Raw genomic sequence first — 15,853 nt, 5'->3', positions numbered from 1 at the left:
CACCATTCCCCCTAAAACAGAAAATCCTATGATGTCATCTAGTAACTCTATGGCTGGAAACTGACTGGGTTGAAATCATTATGCGTCATTTACAATACCCTGGTTTTATGCAGCAAACAAACGCAGAACGAAAACCGCATAAAAACACAAACTGTGTCTTTGGGCCTCATTCAGAGATGGACGTTACTGCACAGCCCTGTAACTTTGTACGCAGCGACTGTACAATACTATACTAATGCCGCAGGGGGCGTCTTGTGTAAATAGACAACTCCCGGCGGTTTCTCTGATCATCTGCGTGAACATTTGCCTGTGTTTCCACGGTGACAGAGCCAATGAAGAGGTGTCGGAAGGCACAGAGAAAACAGGGCCAACACGTCCCAGTTTTGGAGAATGCTGCCAGTTGCCATGCCAATCATGCTGTGGCTTGGGGGCACTTTGTGCGATCTCTCGCAGAATGAGATCAGCACATGTGCAGTGTGGCATCTGTGTATGAGCAGATCGCACGCCATCGGAGACATACGTAAACCATCAAGCTTGTGTACATTTATAAAATCCAGCCCTTTACTGTTTGTTAACAACATGTACAACAATCTCACCTTTACCACGGTAACATCTATTCCGGCGAGATGCAGAATGGGGGCTGCGTTCTTCTCAAAGAGGGTCTTGGCTTTCCTACGGCAGAGCAAGCAGGTAAGTTATTCAAAGGCAACCGCAACGCCTAACATTGGCCTATTAGGTACTAGTCTTAGGGCCACCTGAGGCGCACTAGCTGATGTGGAACTAAAAGCGCTAGAAAACTGTTTGTTTCTGCTCTACAACTATTGGCAGTTCTAAAATCTAGCAGTGCACAGCAACCAATCAGATGATTGCTTTCACTTTGTAAACTAGGCTAGGTGACTGACACAGAATCAGATTGGCTGCTATGTACAGTACAATTCCTCAGCACCAAAATTTATAAACATCGACAAGTATTTCCGTAGTTTGTCACTTAAAGCCTCCGCCCTTATTATTGTAACGTTAAACTACTCTCTTTCTTTTAAGCAGAACGGTAGTGATCGGATGTCTGGGAGTGCCATTACAGAGATACCCCTCTCCCTGGCTCCACGGTAAATATTTATTTACCGGCGCACAGTGGCAGGAAAGTTTGGAGTCTCAGCGCTTTGGATACGCTTGTGTTTGCGGCAGTCACTGGTGAGACTGAATGTAGGAGTAGAAAAAGAAAGGAAGTTTTTCTTTAGCAAATCTTCAAAAGAATTTAAAGGGGATGGAAAGCCCAGGCTCATCATAGCACGCAACGTGACCAATCAGGAGACTCGCCACATCACAGCACGCAATGTGACCAGTCAGGAGACTCGCCACATCATAGCACGCAATGTGACCAATCAGGAGATTCGCCACATCATAGCACGCAACGTGACCAATCAGGAGACTCGCCACATCATAGCACGCAACGTGACCAAACAGGAGACTCGCCACATCATAGCACGCAACATGACCAATCAGGAGACTCGCCACATCATAGCACGCAACGTGACCAATCAGGAGACTCGCCACATCATAGCACGCAACGTGACCAATCAGGAGACTCGCCACATCATAGCACGCAACATGACCAATCAGGAGACTCGCCACATCATAGCACGCAACGTGACCAAACAGGAGACTCGCCACATCATAGCACGCAACGTGACCAATCAGGAGACTCGCCACATCATAGCACGCAACGTGACCAATCAGGAGACTCGCCACATCATAGCACGCAACGTGACCAATCAGGAGACTCGCCACATCATAGCACGCAATGTGACCAATCGGGAGACTCGCCACATCATAGCACGCAATGTGACCAATCAGGAGACTCGCCACATCATAGCACGCAACATGACCAATCAGGAGACTCGGCACATCATAGCACGCAACGCGACCAATCAGGAGACTCGGTAGTAATGGTTTGTACCTGGGCATCCCAAGATCGGTCATGTGATTGGTTAGTAAATGCTGACGTGGGCGAAGGTTTCTATTACCTTTAACAAATAAATTACTTTTTGCATTATGGATAAGTTACGGTGTGGACAGAGTTATAGATCTATACAATAAGTGAAAGAACCCATTCACTTGTGCATTATAAACATGCATTTAGCCTAAACTCTGGTTTTATAAATACAGGTGAAGTATGTGTGAATGGGTTAAAATGTATATTGTATGCACATTTTATATTGCGTGTTGGTAAATGCTTCTTTTACAAGGACACTTCATATAAGCCCGACGTTACATTGTCGGATGCACATTAACCATAACGTGGGGATTTTCAGCTGTTACAACAAAGAGGACTGGTTCACAAAGCCCAAGTTTGAGTGTGAAGGGGCCTCAGAGCTGGAATCAGGAGAGAAGGAAATGCTGACGCCTTCTCTGGCTGCGATTATACAGCAATCAATAATCAATGCGCTGCAAAACGAATGCAGGATGTGCCTGAACTCCGCTCCCCGAAGGAAACCATTTACAGGACACAAATCAATTGAACTATTACGTTAAAAGGTGATTTGAGTCTTCTAATTACAGAGATCAATGGTTTTACACAGAGCTTTGCCTGACCTGTGCTGTGGGGTTGCCCGTTCGTGAAGCAGTGAAGAAGTGTTCGATCTAAGCTACTTTCTATCCTCTTACCCCCCCCCATTGTGGGATGCTCTGCACAGGCACTGCCATTCCAATACCAGGTAAGCCGCCGGCACAGGTGTCCCCATGTGCCAATGTTCCCTCACCCTTTGCAAGCTGCAGGATTTAGGAAAACGGTTGCCTTCTTTACGGCTGTGTTAGGGTAAATCAGCTGGTTTCCAAACACCTGATGTAAAGAGAGAGGGAGAGAGAGAGAGAGAGAGAGAGAGAGAGAGAGAGAGAGAAAGGGGTCGTAAACTGGCGACTGTGAATAGTATTTGCAATAAAACTTAGTGGTTACTACACATATAGGACGCTGCAGAGTCCGTGTGTGCATCATTTGCCGCTGCAGCGCATGCGACTTTTCGCTAATACCTCTACAAGCTCTTTCCTGGTGTGCATCCATATGTCCACATGTGCCAGGTCTGAGACGCCCACTTTGAACATCTTTAGGCGCTGAAATTGGATTGGCGCCTCTTTAGAAATTTGCTGTAACCCCATGCTAGAGGCGGATTAAGCGTCTGGTTTTGCAACCAGTTCAGCGACACAACCACGACACCCCCGTACAGGGCTGCCATCAGAAATTGTGGGGCCCGGGACTGACAAGATAAGCAGCTACCCCCTGTGTTTCTGCAACTCCAGGCCCGCAGTGTCTCTCCAGCTCCAGCCAGCCCCCTTCCGTCTCTAAAGCCTGCACCCCTTCAGTCTCTCCAGCCAGCAGCCCTTCCGTCTCTCCAGCACCAGCCAGCCCCCCTTCTGTCTCTCCAGCCAGCCCCCCTTCTGTCTCTCCAGCCAGCAGCCCTTCCGTCTCTCCAGCACCAGCCAGCCCCCCTTCTGTCTCTCCAGCCAGCACCCATTCTGTCTTCCCAGCACCAGCCAGCCCCCCTTCTGTCTCTCCAGCCAGCCCCCCTTCTGTCTCTCCAGCCTGCACCCCTTCTGTCTTTCCAGCCAACCCCCCTTCTGTCTCTCCAGCCAGCAAGTGGCTGCCTGGACGGACCCCACAGTAATGGATAGATCCATCTATAACCACTGCAGGGATCAGCAGGGCACAGGCAGCGGTTATAGATGGATCTCTCTGTGCTCCCGACAGTTGACGCATTGGTCCCTGGGAGTTCCGCCACTGTTCAGCTCTCCAGATATCGGCAGTAGGAACCAGGGCCTGGGGCTTGTTACAGGTTTCCGTTTATTCCAGGCCTCAGCATTTGCGTGGAATAAGAGGTTGCAATTTACAATCTAACCTTCCAGCCCAACCACTGAGACCCTCTATCTGTCTGATTTGACCTTATACGTGACAAATTGCTCATAGATCACGTTAAGCCCCTTGTGGCAGAAGGACCGTCAGAGTGTGGCTATCTTTATACATGATTCGCCTAAATATCAGGCTTCGTTGGGGTGTATGCCTGCCCCATTCAAACATGGCAGCAGATCAAATATAAAAACCCCATGTCACATTGCTTTTCTGCTTCCATAAAAGAAGAGCCCTATTCAGTGCTTTGTAATTGAGTAATTGCATCTACGTTATGCTTTAAGCTTGGAGAGAACAACACTTCGGGAAAGGTATCGAGGTCCGACAGTTGACGCACCGCACCCAGAATCCTCACTCATTGCAAAGCTCAGCTCATTTGAATATGTTAATGAGTACACCGTGCAAGGCTTGGAAACCAGACAGATGCTTTTAATCTATATAGGAGACTACAGAACCTTAACAAGCTCCTGAATAGATACAATGACGTCGGGTTGGCCTGTGGGAATATGCCAAACAAGGAGAAAGGTTGTTTTAAGGATATACTACGGCTTACACTCCGTGTAAATAATGGAAGCACGAATCCTGAAAAGAAGTGTCAGCATTTGCAGAATGTACCTGAGCTTCTTGGCAGGCCGCCCTCCTCAGCAAGTTATCACTGCAACACGAGAGGAGAGAGAGAGAGAGAGAGAGAGAGAGAGAGAGAGAGAGAGAGAGAGAGAGAGAGAGAGAGAGAGAGAGAGAGAGAGAGAGAGAGAGAGAGAGAGAGAGAGAGAGAGAGAGAGAGAGAGAGAGAGAGAGAGAGAGAGAGAGAGAGAGAGAGAGAGAGAGAGAGAGAGAGAGAGAGAGAGAGAGAGAGAGAGAGAGAGAGAGAGAGAGAGAGAGAGAGAGAGAATTAGTGTTACATATGGATTTACAGCGCCCATTAACAACATGACCTCAACTGAGTGGTTTACTTTTTACTGCTAAACATATAAAAACGTGTCGTCTGTCTCACAAACCAGTAAAGACCGACGGCTGCAGCAGAATGCAGCGAGTATTTTAAACAGCCACTGCCGGCAAAAATACAGCTCCCACAATGCACAGCAAGACTTTACCCAATCACCGGGAACGCCAGAAAGCAGCACAGTGGTCGAAGTTTTATTGCGTCGGCCAATCATGAACTGGGCATGGCATGCGTTTCTGTTTATGGAACGGCACAGACTACCAGCAGACGCCTTATGTATTGATGCCAGTGACTGGTCTCACTAGCCTGCAATGTCCTTCTGGAATGCCCTCCTCTCCATTATACCCTAACGGATTTAATGGACGTCTCCATGGCATATACACACTATTCTGTACAAGATATACCTCCTGTGTGCCCAATAACTGGACTTTGCTTATATTTGTTTGGCTGAAGTGGCGTCACAATGATTATGGTCATTGTTCTGTGATTAGTGGCTTTGTGAAATACACACACCCGAGACTGTGTTCGAGAGCGTTCGTAAAGGCCGGCTACAACCAAACAGTTACCATTATATTTTAATGAATAAAGCTCTAGATTCCCTAGTATCCTGTACTGCTGTGACACTGGATTATTGGTGCCTCAGTTCCAATGATCCTCTAGGTCAGGGATGGGGAACCTCAGGCCCAGGGGCCGTATAAGGCCCCCGGAATCATTTGGTCTGGCCCTGTGAGCTTTTTTTCTGCTAACCTCATCTGGCTAGCAGGATGCCTAGAATGGCACCCTGCAGCCAGAATCTATGCAGCAGTGCCACCTGGAGCGTCCTTAAGATGCTTCAGACGGTCACACCGCTGCCCTTGCAGCTCCCCCGAGTATCCTCAGGATGCACCGCGCATTGCTGTAATCACCGGTGATTGCGGCCTCGCCCTCTATGACATCATACGGAAGGGGGCGTGGTCTGCACCAGGCCTGCGAATAATGTTATATATATCAAAATGGCCCTTGGCAGAAAAAAGGTTCCCCACCCCTGCTCTAGGGGCACAGCCTGGAGGAGTACAAATAAAAATGGCTCTATACAGAGTTGCCAGTTGGAAGATGATTGGACGAGCCAATGGGTTGGAAGCCCAGGCAGGGATTTTATAATCGGGTTCTGCGGCAGCAAATATGAACAAGTGACTGCGCTGTATAAGAAACTCATACACTAGCTCCACGCCACCAGGGAACACAGGGTTAAGGAGAGTCTGGAGCTACAATGCCAGCCGACTGTGACGTGCCAGCTCACCCCTCTCAGCCCCCAGTGAGAATTAGGACATTATGTTCAAAATACAAAAGAAGCCCCCCCGTAAAAAAAAATAAATCCTGCTGCAGGGCTTCGGGATAATGAGAAACAAAATGGGACAATTATCGTCCACAAAAGCCGGCGTTTATGATGAAAAGAAAACAGCCGTAGTGGCTCGCAAAGTCTGTGATTCTGCAGGTACCTCTTGACAAAATTACAGAGCTGTCCGTCGCCAGCAGGATGAATCCCCCGCAATTCAAGTTACACTGTGCAAAAAAAAAAAACGTATATTCCATCCCATGCGTGTGACACAATAAAGCAAGAAAGAGAGTTAAGTCGTCGCAAATACTTCCAGATAATGTATTTCTCCATTGGGGAACATTTATACAGATTTGAGAAATGGCGAAAATTGCTTTATAAAAATGCAAAATACACGTCTGTAATAATATCCAAAGTTAAATCTTTCGAAATTTGTTGCGATTTGAAATATTGTAAAAAAAACAAAACTGCTTTACACTTCAATTCAACGTTACTTCTGTGCCGGAAAGGCTTTTATTTTTTTCGAATTAAATAGAGGATTCTGTTTTGGAAGACTAATGGTGCATACACCCGGTCAGGTTTTTCTTCAGATCTGAACGATAAACGATTTTAAAAATCGTTCCGTTGTTCATATCTGAAAGAAAATTCTGACATTTGTGCAACGATGAACGATGCGCGTTCCCGTTTGTCAGATAAAGATATCTGACATCTGATGTGTTTGCAGTCAGTTTTGGACAATTTCCATTCATTTTAATGCAGTCAAAAATTGTTCAATCGTTTACAAATCGTTCATCTGACCGTGTGTATGCACCTTAACTTCTTAATACCCCCCTGCCCTCACCAGTTTCGCATTTTGTTTGGAGGTATCTCTCTTGAGTCCGCCACTATCAGAGGCACAGGGTCAGTGATCTGTTTAGAGATTTTAGTCCCGAAAGTCATGCTAATGGGTCAAGTCAATTAGCAATGAGTTGACGTTGCGATGGTATGGAAACACCAGCAATGGCACCTCATCGCGCTCCCCACGTCGTCCGGAGCTACAGTTGCACTTACTCGGGGCTGTATGATAATTGAATCTGGTCCTAAGAACTTAATATGCTAGGATAGGAGGCGTGCAGTGTGTCAGCTGATTGGGCAGAAACCGCAGCCTTCCAATCGAGACCTGCATCTATCACACACCTCCTGTACCAGCAGAGTTCAATGAATGGCCCAATCCAGTCTCTGGCACAGAACGCTCTGGGCTCTGAGAGAGTGCCGTCACACAGCGCTTCCCCAGTAACGGTAAAAGTCAGTGGGAAAGAAGCACCAGCTCGGTGCTATTCTAGGTGGCGTGGGATCTGTCTCAGTTCATAGCCCTTACCAGTATTTCCCATACATCCAGTTGCTTCCGTAAGCCAGCAGGCAAAATCCCACAGTGCTTTTCTTCCAGTGGTTGCGAAGAGTTTTAAAGACACGGACCACTCTCGCCATGGTTACAACAAACAGCCACAAAACGCAACCTACTGTATGGAGACAAAGCGGAAATGTATCATAACCGGGAATGGTTTGAAGGTGAAGGAAAAAAAAAAAAGAGTGCATGTTATAATTGAATATTTAATTTTAGGTGGAATTAGGAGAGATATGTTATAGTGGAAATCGTCACTTGCCTGCATTGGTCTCATCCTGCGATGCTTCTAATAGCCCGAGCAGGTGACCTTGTCATTACCGTCATCTGAGGCATTGTGGGACCAGCCAGGAGAGGGTAGCATAGGTAACAGCTAACATATCTCATCTAATTCCACCCAAATCTACATTATTAGTTTTGGATGAAATTCTCCATTAATATAAGCACATGCACTGGATGTCTCACATATAGCAATTACAAAAATATGCTAATGATTCAGCCGCTGTCCAGTGCCGAATGCGCGCGCGACCGAGAAGGGGGCGTGGTCATCGGGAAAGGGGGCGTATCTATAAGGCGCGTCCCCTTTTCGTCACTCTTGGGGGCGTGCCCGGCACTTACGGACACGCCGGGCAGCCCCCAAGCCCTGCAGACAGGGAGAATAGATGACCGGGTCACTGCATGTTTCTCCACCCGCGGGACACTGCGTCCCGCGGGTGAGAATGGCTCCCGCAGGCTGTGAGGGCAGGGCGCTTTTTGCCCTCCTCCTGGAGGGCAGGGTGCTTTTTGCCCTCCAGAAGGAGGGCAGGGCGCCGCGCCCCGCTAAAACAGCCAAGCGGGAACGCTAGATACTGTTTACACTGTACCTCTACCCGGGTTGTTCCCTGGTTGGCCCAGTTTACACTATATTAGATGTCATTAAAAGAAGGACTTTTTTAAGAGCTAACAAAGATAGTTGACAAAGATGGTTTAAAATAATACCCCTTTTACACCAAAGTCCCGGGTCTGACCTGGGAATTGGAACATGTGTCCAACCCGGATCAGACCCCTTTTACACCAACCCGGGCAACGTTCCCACCGGAGCCGCGTCTGCAGTGACCCGGCCATTCCGGCGTTGCAGTGAACGATTGGAGATGATGTCATCTCCAGGCGCCGCTGAAGCCGGCCACACAGGAGCCAAGTCTGCAGTGAGCCGGCCCTTCCGGCGTTGCAGTGGATGCTTGGAGATGATGTCATCTCCAAGCGCCACTGAAGCTATCCAATCTGGCATCATGCGGCACGATCCAGGTCATCGTGACCCGCATTGCGCCGTTTACACTGCAGGGGTACATGGGAACAACCCGTGGCCAACCCTGCAATCTACCCGAGTTGAATCCCCGGGTCCCTGGACCCGGGAGGAATCGTTTACACTGACAAAAATCCTGGGTTGATGCGCGTTCACGTGCATCAACCAGGGATTTTAAGGTCAGTGTAAGAGGGGTATTAAAGGCAAAATTATTAATCTTCCAAAAATGTTTTTTTTTTTTTTTATTTGGTTTAGAAGTTGAGTTTTTTTGAATATTAAATATTCGCATATATTGATGTTTTAATGTACAGTTTTAACACAATCTCAGAATGTTGCTGATTGGTGGCTGTGGAGCAGTCACCTCCCACTTTTAATGACCTCACAAGTTTAGCAGGGCGGACCCAGGTTCAGTGTGAACGGGGCTCGATTCAGACCCGCTCGCTAGATGCGTATGCAAATTCAGCAAGGCAGGCGATCGTACGGCAAGACATTAGCACATCCACTACGTCTTGGCGTGCGATCGCATTGTGTATGCAGACGCCCATCAGCCTGTCTTAAGACGCCCACTTATAAACGTCATCTCCAGGATGTGTATGCAACCATCGTACCATCGGAAGCGAACGCAGCGCTTGTGGTTGACCATACTCTACCGCAAGCACTTCAGTGTAAAATCCAGCCAGGTCACATGTACTAGGACACTGCGTCTTCGTTATGCACGCCTCTGAAGCAGCGTTGAGACGCAGTGGCACGCCTGCGTTCGCACCTCCACTCCCCCGTTTTCAAAGACCATCCCCTGTCACCACCCACTCACTTAGCTGGGCAGTCTATCCTTCCCGCACGCTCGGACTGGGTCGCGCACTGCAATGCGTACGCATGCGCAGGTTGCAAACATCGGCTGGCTGTGTGCGAACGCATCCTAGCGTCCGGGTCTGAATCAGGCCCTATGTCCGAAAACCCAGGTCAGACCCAAAAATGGGCATAAGCTGTCGCAGACATAGCGGGTCTCCAGACACGGAGAGGGCTCTCCTGCTGTGAGTAAGGCCGCAGTGGCTAATTTATGCATTACTCCCCCAACACTGACTACCTGTCACTCACTTTGCGCGTCCATACTCCGTGTGCGCATGATCGTAAAGCAATCTCTGCGATTGCGCAGGGCGGCTTTCACACATGCGCAATGGCTACCCATCTGTCAAACCGCGTAAATATATCGTCGTTGTGTGCGGATCTGAATCAGGCCCACAAATTTATTTAAGGGATAAAGGTGCAGAATGCGGCTTCAACTGAAATCATTCATTCGTCCGGCTTATATGTAATTTGTCTCCAATGGATGGAATTATTCAGCGATATCCATTTGTAACGATTATTTATTTATTTTTTCTCCAGAGCACCTTGGAGCAGAGATGTATGCCGGCGGTGTTGTGTGCCGTTATCTAGACACCTCTAGCTGAATACACGATGAGCTGGCTATCTGTACAACATGTTCTGGTTGACGTTCCCCGAGGATAAGGGGGAAGGACGGCAATGCTGTCTCCAGTGAAGTCTGTCTGACCATTATCTCCGCAATGGCCATGTCGTACCGCTACGTGACTCTGCCTGACAGGCAAAATCAATGCGGAGCTAGGGACACGACTGGGTGCTCCGCGGGAACCGGGGAACTGATGTGTCCATAAATAGACTTATGCTGGTACTGATAGGGAAGGGCACAGAATTTATGTAAATATATATCCCATTTACAGCTAGATAGGATGTGCTGGCAGCAGCAGCATAAACCAGATTCCACTGTGGACTTGTAAATTCTCCTCTGCAAATCTAACTTTCTGTCCAGTCGGTCTCCTATATGGATCCAATCCTAGAATGATTCCAGTCATCTGTCACCTTGCTGGCCCTTCTCTCTTACCATATGTCCTATATGTGTCCTGTTTTCTGCTCACAATCCATCTGGTTTCTCCTGTACAGCTCCATGTGTAGCTCTCAGCCCTCACACTTATCTGCTGGATATGGCCTCCTTAACAGTTCCCTTACCTGTTTTTCCTCACCATCCCCCTTTAAAACGGTTGTGTGTTAATCTAGGCACAGAGATTGTCTCCTTCACTGCTTCATGCCAACCCTGGACTCCACCATTGCCCTGCTGACTGTACTCTCCTTCATTACCTCACACCAGCCCAGTAACTCCCCCACCTCTATTCTTCCTTACATTTTCATCCCATCCCTGTCCACCTCGCTGCCCTGCTAACATTCACCTCCTTCACTTCCTCACGCTAGTCCTGTACAAACCCCTCACTACCTCCCCTGCTGGCCCTGTTCTACTTTACTGCTTTCCATGTTTGCCCTATTCTCCCTCACTACCTCCACTGCTGGCCATGTTCTTCCTATTCTCCCACACAACCTGTCCCCTGCTGGTCATGTTCTTCCTCACTGACTCTCCCCTGCTGGCCCTGTTCTCCCTTACTGTCTCCCCTGCGAGCCCTATTCTCCCACACTGCCTCTCCCCTGCTGCCTCCGTTCTCCCTCGGTACCTCTCCCCTGATGGCCCTTTTCTCCCTCACTATCTTCCCTGCTGTGCTCCCTTGCTGCCTCTCCCCTCCTGCACCAGTTCTCCCACACTACCTCTCCCCTGCTGCCCCAGTTCTCCCTTGCTGCCTCTCCCCTGCGGGCCCTGTTTTTCCTCACTGTCTCACCCCTGCTGGCCCTGTTCTCCCTCACTGCCTCTCCCCTGCTGGTCCTGTTCTCCCTCACTGCCTCTACCCTGCTGGTCCTGTTCTCCCTCACTGCCTCTCCCCTGCTGGCCCTTTTCTCCCTCACTGCCTCTCCCCTGCTGGTCCTGTTCTCCCTCACTGCGCCTCTACCCTGCTGGTCCTGTTCTCCCTCACTGCCTCTACCCTGCTGGTCCTGTTCTCCCACACTGCCTCTACCCTGCTGGTCCTGTTCTCCCTCACTGCCTCTCCCCTGCTGGTCCTGTTCTCCCTCACTGCCTCTCCCCTGCTGGTCCTGTTCTCCCTCACTGCCTCTACCCTGCTGGTCCTGTTCTCCCTCACTGCCTTTACCCTGCTGGTCCTGTTCTCCCTCACTGCCTCTACCCTGCTGGTCCTGTTCTCCCTCACTGCCTCTCCCCTGCTGGTCCTGTTCTCCCTCACTGCCTCTACCCTGCTGGTCCTGTTCTCCCTCACTGCCTCTACCCTGCTGGTCCTGTTCTCCCTCACTGCCTCTACCCTGCTGGTCCTGTTCTCCCTCACTGCCTCTACCCTGCTGGTCCTGTTCTCTCAATCTTTTAGGTTGTCACTCAGAGGTATCCCTGACACTTCAATATCTGCATTCCCTCAGTGCCACTCTCCCTCACTGTCATTCTGCAGTCTCTCAGTGACACTCTCCCTCACTGTCACACTGTAGTCTCTCAGTGACACACTCCCTCACTGTCACACTGTAGTCTCTCATGATCATTCTCCCTCACTGTCCCTCGGCAGTCTCTAAGCGACACTCTCCCTCATTGTCACACTACAGCCTCTCAGCGTCACTCTGCAGCCTCTCAGCGTCAATCTCCCTCACTATCACGCTGCAGTATGTCAGTAAAACTCTTCCTACCTGTCCCTCTGTAGTCTCTCAGTCTCTCTGACTGTCACTCTGCAATCCCTGGGCCTGGCTCCGAGATTTAAGCTAATGCAACAGTATTCTCTCTCGGATCGCAGTTGCCACAATATGCTAATGCCTTCCAAAGCACAGCCGAGCATAGGGGCTGCCTTCTCATATCCGTCCCACAATGTGCAACAGCATAAACACTGGTACCATCGACGCACATCGGGCAGTCACACAGCAGGTAAGCCAAGTCTGACCAGTGGCAAACACTGCAGCTCCCCTAACACGCAGGTATCCGTGGATTTCTACTTGGACAAAGGGACATGATGGCTACAGGGATACTAAGTAAGTATGTGTTACAGTGTGAGTGTGTATGTATGTTTTAATACAATTATACTATCACGGTGTGTGTGTACTGTCTTTTTTTTATATTTCTTTTGCAAGTGAACTACAGGTACCAGCGGGCCCGTAATGCCCTGCATGCTGGTACTTGTGGTTCTCCAAGTACGAGCATGCGGGAGAGGTTTTTTTGGGATCTGTAATTCTACTGCAAAAGACAATATTTTAACTTCTTTCATTTGCAGACTTTACATAATAAACCCGGCACCCACCGGCAAAGGGTTTTGGGGATAGCCCCAGGCTTTCAGCCCAGGCAGCATTCCCGCTAGCCTGTTTTAGCGGGGCGCGGCGCCCTGCCCTCGCAGCCTGCGGATGCCTGTGGGACACTGCTGGGTTGCAGTGTCCCGCAGGTGGGGAAATGTGCGGTGACCCGGTCACCGCCGGAGAATAGACGGCGGGCGCATACGCCCGGCATCTATTCCCCTGTCAGCAGCGCTTGGGGGCCGCCCGACGTGTCCGTAAGTGCCGGGCATGCCCCCAAGAGTGACGAAAAGGGGATGGGTCTTATAGACACGCCCCCTTTTCATTGGCCACACCTGCTTTTTGGGTGCGTGCATGGAAGTGCCCTCTCTAGCTCCGGCGCCCTGCCTGTCGCCAGAGCTAGAGTGAACACTACCCAGGCTCGGGGTGCCCCTTTATCGGGGGGGGGCCATCTCCCCAGGGATCCCCGGCATGGGCTGACTAGCGGTAAGGGGTAATACTTTGGCCAGGGGACCCAGTGGAAGGGTTCCCCTGGCTGTGGCATTACCCCCCCCCCCACCTTAGAAAGAGCCCGGTGCTGGTTATGGAAAGTACAGGGGACCCCTACTCTTTGAGTCCTCTGTAATTCCAAAACCAGGGCCGTCTCAGCCCCTATGTCTTTTGCCCCTGTATTTTCACAACCAGGACTGGCTCTCAAAAGCCCGGGCTGGTTGTGCTTTAGGGGGGGGGGGCCCGTCTTTTTTCTTTTTATTTACGGTTTTTAATAAAGATCTGAAGACACGTCGGCGACCACATCGGTATCGTAAGTGGACACTCACGCTTTGCACATATTATGCACGAACTGTCTTTCAGATGCGTTAGGGAGACGGAAAATTGTGCATTATATTGTCTAGTGCACAGGTTCTCAAACTCTGTCCTCAGGACCCCAAACAGCGCACATTTTCCAGCTCTTCTCACAGAATCGCAAGTGAAATAATTAGCTCCACCTGTGGATCTTTTAAAATGTGTCAGTGAGTAATGAATACACCTGTGCTCTTGCTGGTGACCTGCAAAATGTGAGCTGAGTGGGGTCCTGAGGACCGAGTTTGAGAACCTCTGTTCCAGTGTGTGGGCATCTTAACTCACTCTGCAGTCTCTCAGTGTCACTATCATTCTCCCTCACCGTCTCTCTGCAGTCCCTCACTGTGAGTCACCCTGCTGGCTCTCAGTTACAATCTCCCTCACTGTCACTCTGCAGTGTCTCAATGACACTCTTCCTCACTGTCACATTGCAGTCTCTCACTCTTCCTCACTGTCACTCTGCAGTCTCTCAGTGACACACTCCCTCACTGTCACATTGCAGTCTCTCAGTGACACTCTCCCTCACTGTCACATTGCAGTCTCTCAGTGACACTCAGCGGTCTCTCAGTGACACACTCTCCCTCACTGTCACATTGCAGTCTCTCAGTAATACTCTGCAGCCTCTCAGTGACACTCTGCAGTCTCTCAGTGACACACTCTCCCTCACTGTCACTATGCAGGCTCTCAGTAATACTCTGCAGTCTCTCAGTGACACTCTCCCTCACTGTCACTCTGCAGTCTCTCAGTGACACACTCTCCCTCACTGTCACTGTGCAGGCTCTCAGTGACACTCTGCAGTCTCTCAGTGACACTCTGCAGTCTCTCAGTGACACACTCTCCCTCACTGTCACTATGCAGGCTCTCAGTAATACTCTGCAGTCTCTCAGTGACACACTCCCTCACTGTCACTATGCAGTCTCTCAGTGACACTCTCCCTCACTGTCACTCTGCAGTCTCTCAGTGACACTCTCCCTCACTGTCACTCTGCAGTCTCTCAGTGACTCTCACCTGTGTCCTCTCTGTCACGTGGGTGTCCCCGCCAGCACTAGGTCTGCATGCAGTCGGTCTCAGTGCAGTAGTGCACAGCATTATGTGTCCCCGGAAACAGCTTCAGTATCTAGCAGTTCCGCTTAGACTGGCTGAACCGTTACCATGACAACCCACACTCTGTCACCTTCCAAATGACCCAAAATTCAGATTTCAGGGTGCAGGGGATCACATGTCACATATATAGTCACAGGATCTCACACAGCAATTATCTCTATTTCATAAAACATTACATTCTAATATATATTCCTCAATGTCTGATAAAAGCGTGTTTCTTTCCTATGCAGCATTTATTTTACATTATTGTAGTTTCATTATCTTTTCTTATTCCCTGGCCTTTAAGATCATATTTATTATGAATACAATAATGAAAACACCTACCAAGCACATTAAACCCACGGGGGGAATTCAATACAACCGACGCAGTATATCCATATATACAGTACATTTACCTATATATATATATATATATATATATATATATATATATATATATATATATATATGTGTGACTGTGTATTCCCTTGTACACACCACCCATTATGTTCCTTGAATAGGGGCATTGTGTGCGTGGTCGCCCGACGCTTCCCCCTCCCCCCGTTCGCGTCATTGTGGGGGAGTATCCAGCACTCTCCGAGATGCTGGATTATCCCCGGGCTCCCCCTACACTGTGGCATACTTGCCGACATTCTAAATCCCCTCCCCGGAGATGCCCAGGAGAGGAGATTCTGTGACATCTTCGGGGGATGGTGCCGGACTGTATAAGTCATTAGGCACAGATTCACGTCTTTTTGCCCCGCCCTCCTACTCGCAGACCCGAAAATTCCCCGTAAAATCTCCCCATCCTGCCCACTTTACTAGGAAGTGGAAGATATGCCTACTCTTGCGGGGGGACGGAAGGGGGTTACCCGAAAAATCGGGAGCCTCCCGCCACTTCCGAAAGAGTAGGCATGTGACTGTGGATAGACGCCGTGTAC

At 49.5% G+C, this 15,853-nt stretch overlaps 1 protein-coding gene across 1 annotated transcript in view; it reads right to left on the bottom strand.

Moving 5' to 3' along the window:
* AGK (acylglycerol kinase) overlaps positions 1 to 14,942 on the bottom strand; it is a 51,784-nt gene extending 36,842 nt beyond the window's left edge. The window contains exons 1-5 of the mRNA XM_088448800.1: positions 14,838 to 14,942; positions 7,514 to 7,655; positions 4,514 to 4,553; positions 2,760 to 2,839; positions 597 to 672 (exon numbers count right to left, since the gene is read on the bottom strand). Coding sequence (XP_088304926.1) covers positions 597 to 672; positions 2,760 to 2,839; positions 4,514 to 4,553; positions 7,514 to 7,623 — 306 coding nt within the window. The 5' untranslated portion in view covers positions 7,624 to 7,655; positions 14,838 to 14,942. The remainder of the gene's footprint in view (positions 1 to 596; positions 673 to 2,759; positions 2,840 to 4,513; positions 4,554 to 7,513; positions 7,656 to 14,837) is intronic.
* Between the last annotated feature and the right edge of the window lie 911 nt (positions 14,943 to 15,853).

The sequence above is a fragment of the Taudactylus pleione genome, unplaced genomic scaffold (genome assembly GCF_031769625.1).
Source record: "Taudactylus pleione unplaced genomic scaffold, aTauple2 ptg000465l, whole genome shotgun sequence".
Classification (NCBI taxonomy): Eukaryota; Metazoa; Chordata; class Amphibia; order Anura; family Myobatrachidae; genus Taudactylus; species Taudactylus pleione.
The sequence above is the reverse complement of the archived record's forward strand: the minus strand, read 5'-3'. Positions and strand labels throughout refer to the sequence as shown.